Raw genomic sequence first — 15623 nt, 5'->3', positions numbered from 1 at the left:
TCCTCTCTACGTAAAGACAGTTCAATATATACATTGTTCTGAAGCTTGATTTTTTCTGCTTATCATTATAATTGGAGGTCTTTCTACATCAGAATATAGAGATCGTCCTCATCCTTTTTAGAAACTGCACAGGTTCCCGTGGTTCAGACGCATCATAATTTATTTAACTAGATTCCTATTAACGCTCAGTTAGTTTGTTTTTCATTTTTTGCTGTTCCAAACAAGGCTGCAATCAATAGCTCATGGTTCATGCATTTTAGATTTTGATAAATTGCCTCCCGATACACTCTCGATGCCTTTGTCTGTCTAGCAGAATCAGTCTTTGAATGGCCTCTGCAAGCTTCCTCCCCGCACGCTCACTCCCTGTCTCCGCCCTGCACCTTCTGCACCTGCTGGGACTTCTCCGGATGCACTGGCCCCCCTGCACTGGCGCATTGTTGGCTGGTGTGTCTGTTTTTTCTCACTGTACTGAGTGAAAACCTCTCCAAGGGCAGAGATTGTGTCTTGGTCATCTCTGTATCACCCGTGCCAAGGACAGGCTCAGCATACAGTAGGTACTTAATAAATAATACAGGAGAGGCAGAAGTGAATGTGGGTAGAAATAAATAGTCATTCCAATTTGCCATGGGTCACCTGCATGCTCTCCTGAGGGGGTACGTGTAGAAGAGGAAAGATTCATGACACCGACTCTTTCTGCCCTCATTGGGCCATTACAGATGCAGTGCAGCCATGCCTTGTGGCTGGTTGGCTGGAAGTGCTTCTTGGAGCAATCCAGGAAGAATGACTGTGGTTTGCTCTGGATTCACATTTAATAACCCATGGGCTTCTAATATCATTACCCTCATCATCCCCCAAACAGGGATGCAGATTAAACTCAGGGAGAGAGAGCATTTTCAATTAACTGGTCTTACCTCAATTTCCTGATACGAGTTGTTGATCATGGCTATTAGCATATTGAGCAGCACGACCACCATGGTGACGTTATAAACGCCATAGAGAACATAGCCAATGTTCTCGATGAATTTGTGGTCATATTTCAGCACCACCGAGATCACTTCAGACAAGCCAAAGATGGACCAAAATAAGGTTTTGAAGCTTTCTTCAACCCTAGAAGGAAACAGACAGTCCTCTTAGGCAGTTTGCATCAACTGGCAACTCTCACCAGAGAACTGCCACCACTCAGACATCAGTGGTTATTCTGGAGTGGGGCTGGGGCTGCTCGCTGGTGCCTGGATTCTGAAACCATGAGATAGTCAGGTCCCTAAGAAAACTTGAAAGAACACAGTAGGGCAGGCTCTTTCTTTCCCAGTCAGTCCTTTCTTGGGACTCTTGGCTACAGCAGAGTTCTTATCTTGCTGCAATTACTTTAACATTTAAAATTAACTGCCAGGGCAAATGTTTGTCCTTGAAGGTCATTAGCCTCAGAAAGCACACTCTTCCTTCAGTAGCCTCTCGAGTGTCTCTTTTCAAACTATCCAGCCCCATAGGAAAGGGAAGAGGATGGTGTTTGTGAATGGAGCCAGCGTCACTGGTGACTGGGGCTTGCTGGTCATCATCACAGGGCAGTGCACTTAAGCCCCATGACCACCGCTGCAATGGGCTGGCTTATTATATCCATTTGACAGGTGGAAGGAGTGATGCTAAGAGCTTTCCCTGACTTTCCCAGGAGCGCTCAGCTGGCAAGTGTGGGTACGAATCCAGGCACGCCTGAGATTTTCAAAAGTAGGTCCTTCAAACCACTAAGGTTTACCTCCACCCTGGCTCTGGGTAGTGAGGGCAGCCTCATATATTGGGTGCTCTAATCTGGGGATGAGTTTTCAGGAATGAGAGTGATGAGTCTGGTGTGTCCATATTGATCAAATTCACCAGGTAACTGCCTAAACCTCCCCCTGCAGCTCAAGAGGCTACTCGTGCTGTGAGGGCAGCCCAGGGGAGAGCTGGCTTTTAGGACACTGCTCTTTGATGCTTCTGAGATGATCAAGGTACCAAAATACCTTGGTTTAAGAGTAGGATTCAATAGTAGAGTACTATTCTATATGAATAGTATAGACTATTTCATAGTCTATACTTTGTGGCTCTGACCCTGTATCAGGTTTGTGACACATGCTGCTGCTTCTGCTAAGTTGCTTCAGTCATGTCCGACTCTGTGCGACCCCATAGACAGCAGCCCACTAGGCTCCTCTGTCCCTGGGATTCTCCAGGCAAGAATACTGGAGTGGGTTGCCATTTCCTTCTCCAATGCATGAAAGTAAAAAGTGAAAGTGAAGTCGCTCAGTCATGTCCAACTCCTAGCGACCCCATGGACTGTAGCCTACCAGGCTCCTCCGTCCATGGGATTTTCCAGGCAAGAGTACTGGAGTGGGGTGCCATTGCCTTCTCGGTTGTGACACATAATTCAATTTAAAAGCTGGGTTTTGGTTGTGTGCTTTAGAGAATGCATGTGTGTGTGATATCTGAAGGGTTAAGTACAGGTATTTTAGTTTGCATCCAGATTTTGGGTACTCTTATGAGAAAGCACTTTCTTTTTTCTCTTTAACATTTCAGACTTTTAGCACTCACCCACAAATGGCCAGGATTAGCTAGGTCTTGGGGGAAAAAAACAGCATTTTTTAGAGGATTGGTATTTATTTGACAAGATGTACAAAAATACTGGTATTCGTCACTTGGGCTAAAAATCCAACACTGACTTGCATGAATTTTCAGCTTTCCTGTGTGTGTGTATGTTTGTGTGTTAAAGAGAGAGAGAAAGAGAGAGAGTGTGTGTGGCTGGGTGTGTGGGTGTACATGTTTGTGTGTCTAGCCAGCTGTTTGCTCATTCCCTGTGAATCCCAGAGTCTGAAGCCTGAGCACTAAACTGAGTTTTTGTTGCCATTATCTGTTTCTGGTTTCTTTGAAATCTGTGAGTTTGAAATATTTAATTTAACTTGGTTTTAGTAAGAAGGAGTTTGGGGGTTCATTGATAATGACTGGATATTGAGGGATCATGTTAGAGCCCCAGCATCTGATGCTAATTCTCCTCACATGAGATGCAGCATCTGATTTCTGTGAAAAAGATGCTGCTCAGTGTGTGGGCACGATTCACCGCAGGTGTTGCCTTCCATTAAGAAGCAATCTTTCAGTGGTCATCCTCGTGGAAGGGAACAGTGGCAGAGAGAACCTAAAAGCACTGAATGAGCCACAAATCAAAACTGGAAGGAGATGGTAGGACGTGATTTCTCTGACACTTGGTCCCTGCCTAACAGGTCTGGTGGAAACCAGAGAACACGTTCTCCGAGGGACGGGGGCTGGGCAGACAGGTACTGGTCCAGGGTAACGCATTTAGTGGGAACAACTGAAGAAATGGACGATACATTTAACTGAGAGACACTTTACAGAAATTCATTTTCCCTTTCTTACCTTGAAAACCCCACTAACCTTTGGCTGTCATAAATGAAGCCGGCCATTCTGGAACACATCTGGGGAAAACCGTCTGCACTTTGATTGGGAAAATGGCCTAGATTCGGCATGAGTTTTGTTCTCATTTGCTTCTTGCTGTGAATTTTGTTACTAAGCTATGACTTACCCTGGTACCTTCACTTAGGCATTATATGTTACTAATCCGGAGGAGGAAGAGATTGCCCACTAAGCAGTATGTGTTCCAGTAAGAGAAGAATATTTACAGATCCCTAAACCTATGCCTCGGAGAAGGCAATGGCACCCCACTCCAGTACTCTTGCCTGGAAAATCCCATGGATGGAGGAGTCTGGTGGGCTGCAGTCCATGGGGTCGCTAAGAGTCGGACACGACTGAGCGACTTCACTTTCACTTTTTACTTTCATGCATTGGAGAAGGAAATGGCAACCCACTCCAGTGTTCTTGCCTGGAGAATCCCAGGGACGGGGGAGCCTGGTAGGCTACCGTCTATGGCGTCACACAGAGTCGGACACGACTGAAGTGACTTAGCATAGCATAGCATAAACCTATGCCTTTGTCCCTTCTCTAACACCCCACCCCCCACCCCCAAGGCTTAGAATGCTGATCTGTTCAATTTGTTGTCTGGCTGTCAGACAGTCTTCACATCAGTTTCATTTCTGTTCTACAGCTTTAGAAATGGCCATGACCTCCAAGAGAATCTAATTATCGGTGGCTCAGACTCAGTGGGACTGCTAGAGTGGAAATGAGCCCCTCCAAAGCAGTAAGCCTTGACGTTGGGCTGGGCAGGAAGGGATCTTAGCCCAACTATGCATTTTTAACAAATTCTTCTAAGCTCTTTAGGGAGTGTCTGTAGCCCTTGGTTCCTCTCATCATGGAGCAGAAGGAGTTGCAGTAACAAAGATTTCCATTAAGGAAAAGCTGGGTCCACTGTCTAAATCATCTATAACGGCTAGATTCATTCCCGGGATCTCTTGAGTCTTTCCTTTGTACTCATGCCCTGTGATGTGGACTAACTGCATAGACTGTTTTTGCTGTTGTTCCTCAGACGGGACCTTATGGGCTGAGTTTATGCCCAATTAGCTGGACTAAGTGGTAAATGGCAAGCAATACAATATGTTGTCCACACATATAACTAAATTCTAAGCGGAACTGAACCATTTAATGTTTAAAAATTACATAGTCAAAAAGCCAGAAGAAGATATTAATATTTATATAATCTTGGTCTGGGAGAAGTTTCAGAAACTAAAAAGGAAAAGATGGAAAGGCATGCAAACACAAAGCTTGACTTGTATATGTTGAAAACATATGAAGTAAAATTATAAGGCCAGGACTGAGGAAAGGATTTGCAGCACATATGACAATGGCTGATGTCTTTCTGACATAAAGAGCTTTTATAAATTGATATGAAATGACAGACATCCTTGCTGAAAAATGGGGGACAAAGTCTTGCATGAAAACTCGATGCTTTTTGTGGTGACAACAGCTCCACAAGTAACTTGATAGATCAGGTTAGTGGCATCTTCTGGTTTAATATGTAGTTGGCAATAAATGAAGTTGTCCTCCCTGCCCTGTGTTACCTTGACCTTGGAAACCCATAACAATACATTCTTAGAGAGAAGGCCGGTCTTGGATAGGAGTCAGGAGTACATTCTTAACCGCAAGATCTTGGGCCTTGGAGCTAGCCCCCATGTGTGGTTATGATACTCTCTGAGTCATGTACCAATCATCACTCGTAATTTTCAGGAGCTATGGGATACAGGGCATGGGGCAGAAGACCAGTCACTGCAGAGGTCTGGGGCTGTCTTTCAAGAAAAAAGTATCTTGTGATTGATTTAGTTGATATTCACCATGAGGCCACTTGTTTCACAGAAACCCCCCCACTCTCAGATGGCTGGTCTCTAGGCTAAATTTGAGGTTCTTTACTGATAGGGGTGGGAGCTGCTGGTTCCTTATTTGCTCCCACCCACTCTGGCTTTTTACCAAGCTTGCCACAGTTTCCTGCAGTTGGGTCAGTCACAGGACTCTTCACAGAAATGGCTGGAGGAGTAAGAAAGCAAAGATGCATGCCTGGCTTCAAATCCCAGCCCTGTTGTGCACTGGCTGTATGAACTTGAGCATGTTACAAAACCTGCTTGAGCCTCAGTTTGCTCTGCTATGAAAGGGACTGCTGCTGCTGCTGCTGCTGCGTCGCTTTAGTCGTGTCCGACTCTATGCGACCCCATAGATGGCAGCCCACCAGGCTTCCCGTCCCTGGGATTCTCCAGGCAAGAACACTGGAGTGGCTTGCCACTTCCCTGTCCAGTGCATGAAAGTGAAAAGTGAAGTCGCTTAGTCGTGTCCGACTCTAGCGACCCCATGGACTGCAGCCTACCAGGCTCCTCTGTCCATGGGATTTTCTAGGCAAAAGTACTGGAGTGGGGTGCCATTGCCTTCTGCAATGAAAGGGACAGTGATGCTTTATTATTAAGTTGCTGTAAGACTAAATGGAACAACCCATGTAAAGTTTAGAGTAAGGGTCCAATAAATGGTATCTATTATTTTTACTCATGTGTTTATTTGCTGAACATTCACTGAACTCTGCTTACTTGCCAGCCACCCTACAGAGCAGGATGCAGGATGCACAGAACTGGTTTGGTTTTGTGGAGGTTCCAGGCTAAAGCAAGCCCCCTGGTGTGAGCAAGTGCAACAGAGCTGTGGGCAAGGATGTGCCGGCTGCCTTGGCCTACCCAGGAACAACACATACAAGCCCATCAGCCCTCAGGGGCTTCCACCCAGGGCTGAATGGAGTTAATCCAGCAGCATATTGACTTTTCTGAACATTTTACTTCCTGTCTGCAAAGATCATCACCAACCCTTGATTTCATGCAAATGCTCTTTCTGACTTCTCCAGCCTGTGCTGTCTTTGATTGTTTGACTGCTGCCTTGCAGTAGAAGGGGCTGAGGTTTCACCAATAGGCCACCCTAGCATAAGAAGTGCTTCTAATGAAGTCAAAGGGGAAGAGTGCCTCGGGGTGTATTGAATAGACCCTGATTCACCCTCTTACTGGGCGGGGTGTGTGTTGGGGGGAAGGTTGGGGCTGATTTGTCATGCAGAAGGCAGGGAGGAGGTAATCCGTTCTCTACCAGGCTGTCTCGCCTGGATAATAGGAATGTAATAATAGGTTGCCTGAAGAGGCAGTTGTGTCAGGGTCTCAGAGAAGAAACAAGGCGAGGGTTTGGGGTGATTGTTATGGAAATCACTGCTGCTTTAGAATACCACAAGGCCTTTCCCCCCAGTGTCATGGAACTCTGTTCCCCAACCCCAAACAGTTCAGTTCGGCCACCTACCCAAATCTGCACGAGCATACATACATGCGTACTACGTCGCTTCATCTGTGTGCAACTCTGTGTGACCCTATGGACTGTGTGTAGCCCGCTAGGCTCCTCTATCCATGGGATTAAAAGGAACTTCGTATTAAGCAGGCATTTCAGCTCCTGAAAGGCTGTTTCTCAAGTTGGAAGACAATAAATAGCTGGCCTTGAGCTAGAGTTCTGCTGAAGCAGGAACAATGCTCTCCTGCCTCCCAGTGGGGGCTGCGAGAAGGTGCTTGGAATCCAGAAAGACCCCACACGAGGGCTATGCCTCTCCTACGAGAAGCACTTGCACCAGGCTTGAGGGTGGTCGGGCAGGAGTGTCCAGTGCCTGAGGAAGTCTGGACTGCACCCCTGCCACGCTCCTCTGATTCACCTCTTGGTTTATCCTGGGCCCTGAATGAGGGGTGATGTAGATGGTCCAGTAGTTGAGGAGTCTGGCCCCAGAATCAGGGCTGAGGAACTGGGGTGCAGAGCCTGGATTGATTCATGCTGAGGGCCCACCCCTCTCCCTGGGAGCCTGGTTGCTCCCTGAGGGCAGAGCTGTGTTTCCTTCCTCCTTGAAGTCCCAGACCTAGTGCAGAACTTGGTATACTGAAGATACTCAATAAACCCATGGTCCTTTGAATGAATGAGTCCCCACTGCACATTCCGATTTCCTGCTACTGATCCCAGTGTTGAGGGGAAGCTCTGATGAAGCAGTCAGAGTGCAGGTTCTGTGTCTGACTGTGAGCTTTTGGCTAAATAATGTAGCCTCTCTGTGGCTCATTTTTTCTAGCTTCAGAATGGGAAAACAATCTCTACCTCATAGGGTTGTGGTGACGATTAAATGAGTTAATGGAATGCTTGTGAGGTACACAAAATCCTGCCTGGCACCTAACTAATGTGCAACAAATGTGGCTAATGTTAGCATGGTTCCCCGCCCCCCCCACCCCGCCGCCACCCCCCAACCCTTAGCTGCAAAGGCTCTAGCATCAGGTTGACTCTCATACCCTACCTTCAATTCTCAGAATAATCCTTTAAAACTATGAATCAGATCTTACCTCTTTTCCTTAACAGCTTTCCATAGGCTAACAATTTGTATCTAGTCACCCAACTGGGGCTCCTCTGACCTCATGTTGGCTTGCCCCTCACTCAGGGTCCTTGTCCCTCTGCCTGGATCCCCCTTCCCCTTCCTCCCCACATGGCTGTTCCCAGCATTCTTCTCAGCCATTAAACTTTAACCTTAATTGTCACCTGGTCAAGTCAGCCTTCTCTGACTGTGTCTGAAGGAGGTCTTTCCTGATTATTATCTCAAATGGTAAAGAATCTGCCTGCAATGCAGGAGACCTGGGCTCAATCCCTGATCAGGGAAGATCCCCTGGAGAAGGAAATGGCTACCCACTCCAGTATTCTTGCCTGGAGAATCCCATGGACAGAGGAGCCTGGTGAGCCACAGTCCATGGGGTCATAAGACACGACTGAGGGACTAACACTTCACTGTCATGATGTTTCTATTTCCTTCCTAGCTTTTAGCACTTAATTTAAAATGTTCTGGGACTTCTCTGGCGCTCCAGTGGTTAAGTCTCTGCCCTTCCGATGCAAGAGTGTGGATTTGATCCCTGTTTGGGGGACAAAGATCCCACACGCCATGTGGCATGGCCAAAAATGTTCTCCTTTCTTTTTGTTTATTTTTTATCACCACCAACATCATTTTACCTCTTTTCCCATTCACAGAGCATTGTGACCTCTGGGGGGTCATAACTTGCTCTCGGCTCTTCCCCCAATGCCCAGAACAGTGCACGGCTCACAGTGGGGTCTCAGGAGACATCTTTCATCAATGAATGATTGAAGCTGGGAAACCGAGGCATGCTGTGATTTGTCTTAGCAAGCTTGCCTCAGACTCACCTCATAGCGAGCTGTTTTTCTGTTAATATTCTAGAGCGAGCCCTGGACAGTTCAGTTTTCTGTCACTCTGTCACTCTGAAGAATGACAGGTACACCTTATTTCCATCCTAGAGTTGCATTTTGGTGAATAAAAGATTGAAATTTCCTTGTTTAAGTTGTTGCAAGTCAGCCTGAGAATAAGATAGAGGAGTGCCTGCAAATACGTTCTGAAGGCGTCATCCAAAAAAGCACATTTCCTGTGTTCTGTCAAGTCTTTTTCCTCACAACTTTGCAGGCTCTTGGCCTGCTCCAGAAGCTCAAAGGTACCAGGCTTTAAGAATTCATGTCATGAATAAACATGAGGAGAGGGTATAAATAAACATTATACGATAGCAGAATGTCTGCTGTAATAGGTATAATCATTTTTCTAAAGTAGCTCAGGGAAAGATACATATTTTTATCACTTCTTGGAGGATTATGTGAAAATAAATTATATTAGGCCAAAATTATTATTTTTTTTTGACACATAAAGGTTATTCCCAGATGCCCAGCCTTTCTGAGCCTGACCTGAGCCCCAGCATTGACCACTGCCATCTCCTCCATCAAGTCTTCAATCACTCTGGGCTAGTTTCCCCACATGAAAATGGGTACAATGAGCTCTCTCATCCCCCCCCAAACCCTTTAGCCTAACTTGAATGTATAAGATGAAAGGTGAGATGATAACTTTCAAACATGATACAGTACGATGATAACACTTCCATACTGGGGGTGCCCGTATTGCAACATGGACCCTGCACCCTGGGAAAACCTCTCCTCCACGGAGCCCAGGAGGCTGAGCCCGCTCCACTTTCCCACCTGCAAACTCACTCCGCGTGCTCGGTACAAGGAACACGGCAGAGGCCACGGTCCCATGATGCTGTTCTGATTCTCCTGACTGGCTGCTGGTTAAGTGAGTTGCATGAGGGCAGACAATGCCATTCAACCTCAGCTGCCCCAGCAGGTCCTCCTCTGCAGGCAGGCCCTTCTTGCAGATGTGGCCCTTTGCTCTCAGGAGGCCCCTCTGGCTCATCAATCCCTTCTGGATGTTTCTGGGCCTATATGGCTCACCCGACCATCTCCCTTTCCTCCCTTCCTTGGGTCAGGGAAGTCTCAGGCTCTTCTGTTTACAAAGCACAATATGACACTTTTAGCTTAAGAGCCCTTTTCACCCCTTCAGCAGGTCTCTGCTTGTCCCTTGGTACTGAGGATGGGCTCTTCCTCAAGGCCCCCATTGCTCTTCCAGTCCTTTAGGACATGGACCACTTCACCCATGCTTCTGGAAGGTAGTCTGGAGTGTCTTCCTTCAGCTCTGCTGGGTGTGGGTTCTGGGAAAGGCCAAACAAAGCCCCTATCGCTTTCCCCAGTTACTAGGAACTTACCCTCTTCCCCATGATACCCTCTTGACTCTCTTTCTACGTACTTCTAGGGCCTAATCAACATCAGAACCTGAGAACATCCTGCTTTCAGCCCGCCCACACACCCTGACATGCAGGCAGCCTCCGTGACTCATCCACTCTAACCTCCTTCTCCATTGCCCTTCTCCATCCTGGCTGCCACCCCTTAGCGCAGGCTTGCATCCTCTCAGGTTGTGGTTCCTGCCACGGCCTCTTCATGGATCCGTCAGTTCCCTTTGGAGCTGCATTTCTTCCAGAACATTTGCTCAGTTGCACATATGTCCTCATTCCTGTGACTGATTAATATCTGTCTTCCCAATCAGTCTGCAAGTTCCATGAGTATTTCTGCTCAGTATAAAACCCCCAGCACCAAGCTCAGGCCAAAAGTCCCTTCCTCTGCCTTCCAACCAACCCTTTACACTATTGTCACAGTGTTGTTGCTGGAGGCAGATAAAACCAGCTTCCTCTTTTTAAAAAAGGCTTTAGAGACGCTGACACCCTATTGGGACTTACTTCTAAAGACCATCACAATCTAGCTCCTGATGGATTATCTGATTGAATTTTCCACTATTTCCCCAAACTCTCACCTACTTGCCTACTTTCTTTTCACAAAAGTTTACTCTTCAATGTACCATAGGCTCTTAAGACAACACTTAGCATTCTAACTATAGGCTGCAACAGATGTTATGGCAGCAGATCCAGATGATCCAGATGTTTAAACAGGAAAGGAATAGAGATCACCACTGCCTCAGGCACAGGGAACATTTGCTCAGTTGCACATATGCCCTCATTCCTGTGACTGATTAATATCTGTCTTCCCAATCAGTCTGCAAGCTTACCTTTGGGCAGATTTCTTAATTGCTCCTTGACCAGGGGGTTCTCCCTTCTTTGTTTTTAGCTTCTAGAGTTTCTTCTGCTGCTCTTCCTGTTTCTGCATAAGTGCCTTATCTCATCCATCCCCTTGGCCTGTTTCTTGGGCTGCTTCAGGGGCTTCTTCTTGCCACCTTTTGTGGCCTGACATGCTATTTGTTGTCCCTTCCCCAGACCTCACCACTGGAAGCGGCTTTTGCTATTGTTAAGAAAATTCTCACCTATTATGAGGCATTGAAACATCTGAACAAATCCAAATCAGGGGAATGAGGCAGCTGCTTTCTCCACTTAAAAAAATGCTCAGCTCCTTTACCTTAAACAGGCCTCCATGATCCTCTGTTTAGGGTCACCCCCTCCACGAAGCCTTCCCTGACCCTGCCAGGCAGATTTCAGTGCTTCCTTATCACTGGGCTGCCCGAGTACCCTTTGATCACATGGTGTAAATAACTGATGCTCCCACCCTTTGTTGAAATTCCATACTTGTCTATGAGTTCCTCAAGGATGGGAAGATTATATTATTAATCCTTATAACCTCAGGGTCAAACACAGAACTTGGCATGGAGTAGCTGCTCCATAACATTTGTCAAATGAATGAACACAGTTTGGAATAGAAACATACTTTACCCAGGGACAATCACAGGCTGCTTATTGAGAGTGGAGATATGTAGAATCATCAAGCTCCTAAGGACAATCCAAATCTGAATTTAATATGCCATTCTTTAGTATTTAGTGTCATAGGAAAGTGACCCAACTTTTTAAAGACAATTAGCTTCTACCTTGGAGCACAGGCCCTGGTGTGGGAGTTGGGGAATTTTAGGTCAAAAGGTGGAAGACAGGCCTGAAGCCATGCAGATCTGGGTCCAAATCTCTTCTTGGTTCTGTGGTCTTGGGCAAGTCCATCTCACTGAGCCTCAGTTTCTTGGTAGTAGTGTCTGTGTTATTCCATAGGTGTGTGGATTAAATGAGAGGGCAGATCATTGGTTTGTCAAGAGCTGTTCAGCAGCAGGGTGGTACAGTGGTCCTGGGGTGTGGTATGTGTGGGCAGAGTCTCAGGGAGTCCTTCCTCAGCCCCAGGGCTCGCCTCCTGGCTCTCTGGAGGGAGGAGCTGGCTTTCCTGCAGCCCCGCTGAGCTGGCTGGAGCTGACTCAATGCCTTCTGCCCCTGGCGTGCATATGAGTTTCCGTACATAGAGTATGGAAAGTTTCCATGCCTATCATAGAAAACAGAAGCTTCTAATTTTGCCCAGCACTGCTCAAGTTCCTTTTGGTAAAATGATTCTTTAGAAATGGCATACCCTTAAGAGAGGTATTTTTCGATTAGAAATGTCTCAACCCAGCTATGCTATGAAGTTGACTCCACGACAGCCTGTAGAAAAGATCGGCTGGGATCCCTTTTGAGGGTCAGGGCCTACACTGAATCTCCAATCAAAACTAAGTGGGGGAGGCCAAGTTCACCCAAAGGGAAGACCAGAGCCCATCCTGGGCCGTGTTAGCCTAACCCTAACCCTTCACTTCCCTGCCCTGGGTCCCCTCGTTGCCCCCAGCTCCTTCTATTTTTTGGGTACCTGTCCTACCACAGTTGCCCGTTGGAGTATAGGGAAGCCCACCCTTTCCCCTGGCATTCTCATCCAGCTGTATGTCACTAGTGAGCCAAGGATTTTTATCTCTCTTTTTCCAACACTAAGTAGAGCACTGGATCCCAAGGTTTCCAAATGATCTCTCAGCAGAAAAGCTTTGCCTTATGGAATATGTGCATTCCAACAAAGGGGGCTGCAAAACAAAACTCCAGAGAGCAAATCCTATGTGTCTACTGATTTCCATGATAACATCAAAGATATGTTCCCAATAGGAACACAATTTCAAACAGTTGGAATTGAGAACTTTAAGACTTTTTGAAAGAAAATGCATTTTCAGGCGATTTCACTTCCACTTCCTTACCCTTGTCTCAGGACACTTCGGTTTCATGCTCTGAGAGCATGAAGCTCGTCTGCACACCTTCTCCTCCTCCCCTCTGGCCGTCTGCAGTATCTAACAGAAATGACTTAGACACAGTGAGCTGCCAGCAGGTGCCTGTCTGTCATGGGCAGACAAGCCCAGCTCACTACCCAGTGGTCTATGCACACATGCCTCTGTTCTTGCACCTCCCTGAATGCCAGCTTGTGATACTGAAGCCACTGTGAAACATAAGCAGACCTTTGGTTCTGAAGGTAAAGGAAGCAGGAAAGTTGGGAACTGCTCCTAGGATTTGACTGCTGACCATGCTCTCTGCTGGGATCTGGCTATCTATTCTGACTTCATAGGGCTTGAAATTCTCTTAGTAAGACTCTCACTTTGTTCAACAAGGGCTTTGCTGGTGGCTCAGACAGTAAAGAATCTGCCTGAAATGCAGGAGATCTGGGTTTGATCCCAGGGTTGGGAAGATCCTGTGGAGAAGGGAATGGCTACCCACTCCAGTATTCTTGCTTGGAGAATCCCATGGACAGAGGAGCCTGGTGGACTGTAGTCCATGGGGCCGCCAAGAGTTGGACATGACTGAGCACATAAGCACGGACACGTAACCCAGTGGGATTCGAGCGGGACTGGCTCTTATGAGCTGGCCTGGGCCCCATCACGAGGTGAACAGGCAGCTCATGGGACAGTGCTCTGTTGCTTCCTAATGGCTGACTTCCAAAGTGGAACCTGAACCCTTAGGGACCCACGCTGTCCTTGAATATGGCTGGGGTGGGGTTACAGGGGCAAAGATAGGGGGGGGGCACCTGTAGTGTGCTCCAGCCCAAATTTCCCTTCTGTAGGGGTGAGTCTTCTGACTATAAAAACAGATGAGAGGATCCATCCTACCCTAAAGCTCTAAAGTCCACAGACAGAGGGCCCCTGGGGGTGGGCCAAAGGGAGCATTCTGAGGGGGCAGAGTGGCCTGGGTATGGGTGGCTATGAAGCATTCACCAAGGGAGTCATTCAGCTTTATTATCAGTCTTGCAGGCACTCAGAGTAGCTCTGAGTCCCCTAAATCATGAGAATCCTTTATCCTCCTGTGGCTCTTTGCGTATCAAGAAAATCTTGGGTTGGGGGGTGGGGGGTGTGTGATATGCTCCAGAGAGCAGTCAAAAGGTAAGAGATGACATTTTAAAAAATCCATTCTTTCCTCTCCACTTCACTGCTCTATTGACTGTTTCCCTGTTCAATCAAATCCTATTCACAGCTTCATATCCCCTTTTAGGGGCTGCCAAGGCGATAAATATTCTGTCCTTTCTTCACTATGCTTGCCGCTGCCATGCCTTTTCCTCTCCCTTGCCCATCTGGAGGGCCTGGATCCTTTTTGTTTGGGTCTCTCATGTCTACAGAATCTCTCTTCAGTTCCCAGCACCTGAGACAAGCCAAGTGCTTTGGCCCCTCCTGCTCTCACCCTTCCCCATGACGTTTCCTGATGCCAAAGACTCCCTCCCTAGATTGGCTGTGTGTGTCCAGCTGAGAATTGTGGCCCCATCAGCCCTACTCTTGGACCTTCCCTGGTGGCTCAGCTGGTAAAGAATCCGCCTGCAATGAAGGAGACCCCGGTTTGATCCCTGGGTTGGGAAGATCCTCTGGAGAAGGGATAGGCTACCCACTGCAGTATTCGGGCCTGGAGAATTCCATGGACTGTAGAGTCCATGGGGTCTTAAAGAGTTGGACATGACTGAGTGACTTTCACTCACAACCCTACTGCCAAGTTATGACCTTGTTCATGTCCCAGGTGTCATGATAGTGACTTTTGGAGGAACCGTGGGCCAACAGTACAGCTTCCTTGTAGGGGGAGCAAAGGGGGATTGCACAGAACACCCAGGGAGGAGAAAGGAGACAGTGGTACCCATGCTCACATTCCCAGTTGATTGCTTACTCTACTGCTTTGAATTTGCCTTGCTTTCTCCTGTGGGTTCCCTCATGCTTGTTTATGAAGGATTTAGTGAGCAATGCTGTGTACAAGGCATCATCCTAGACTGAAAACACAGGAAGAACATCAGGGCCTGACCACAGAGGGTCAGAGCCCTTGTGTTATTGACTGACGTCTTGACTTGATGTCAGTAAACAGCACATCCCACCCTGGGTGCATACAGTTAGCCTTGCCTCTAGCAGATCCAGAGCAAAATTTGCTTTTGGGTGATTCAAGCTTATTTCACCCCTTCAACAGCTCATCACCCAGTGTTGGACTGCTATAAAGTAGTCCACCTGACTCACTAATGCATTTGGCCTGATCTGGTGAATAGCTGGTAGGCTAGGTCCCTGTCCAGAAAGGGTCCTAGGAAGTCAGTACCCACGTGTCCTTTCTTGTAGCTCAATCCTCGCCCTCCTCCTCATCCACCCCCTCCTCCTCCTTATCCACCCCCTCCTCCTCCTTATCCACCATCTCCACTATTATCACTGACTGAAGGCTTATTATATGCCAAGCACTATATTCACTGTCTTTGTTTTGGATCCTTACAACAATCCTGTGAAGATGGCCTTCTTGATGTTGTCCTTTCAGACCTGGGGACGTGAATGCGCTGGGGCCGGGGTGGGGTGGGGAATGAAGTACTCGCCCAGGACCACACAACCATAGAGAAGAGCTCAGACTGTCAGACTGAAACCTAGTCTGTCTGAGCCGAGGGTGTGGTGGGCTGAGACACACAGCCAGCCATCCTCGGGTACCTTTCTCAGCACTGGGCCAGGCCCCAGC

The 15623-nt window shown here is 47.5% G+C and overlaps 1 protein-coding gene across 3 annotated transcripts in view; it reads right to left on the bottom strand.

The window, feature by feature from the left end:
- The window catches only part of TRPC7 (transient receptor potential cation channel subfamily C member 7), a 151954-nt gene that overhangs the window by 16489 nt on the left and 119842 nt on the right, over positions 1 to 15623 (bottom strand). For all 3 annotated transcript variants that reach the window (XM_027546432.1, XM_027546434.1, XM_027546435.1), the window contains one exon: positions 912 to 1107. In XM_027546432.1, coding sequence (XP_027402233.1) covers positions 912 to 1107 — 196 coding nt within the window. The remainder of the gene's footprint in view (positions 1 to 911; positions 1108 to 15623) is intronic.

Source organism: Bos indicus x Bos taurus, chromosome 7 (assembly GCF_003369695.1).
Source record: "Bos indicus x Bos taurus breed Angus x Brahman F1 hybrid chromosome 7, Bos_hybrid_MaternalHap_v2.0, whole genome shotgun sequence".
NCBI classification, from domain to species: Eukaryota; Metazoa; Chordata; class Mammalia; order Artiodactyla; family Bovidae; genus Bos; species Bos indicus x Bos taurus.
This window is presented reverse-complemented; position numbering and strand designations above follow the sequence as displayed.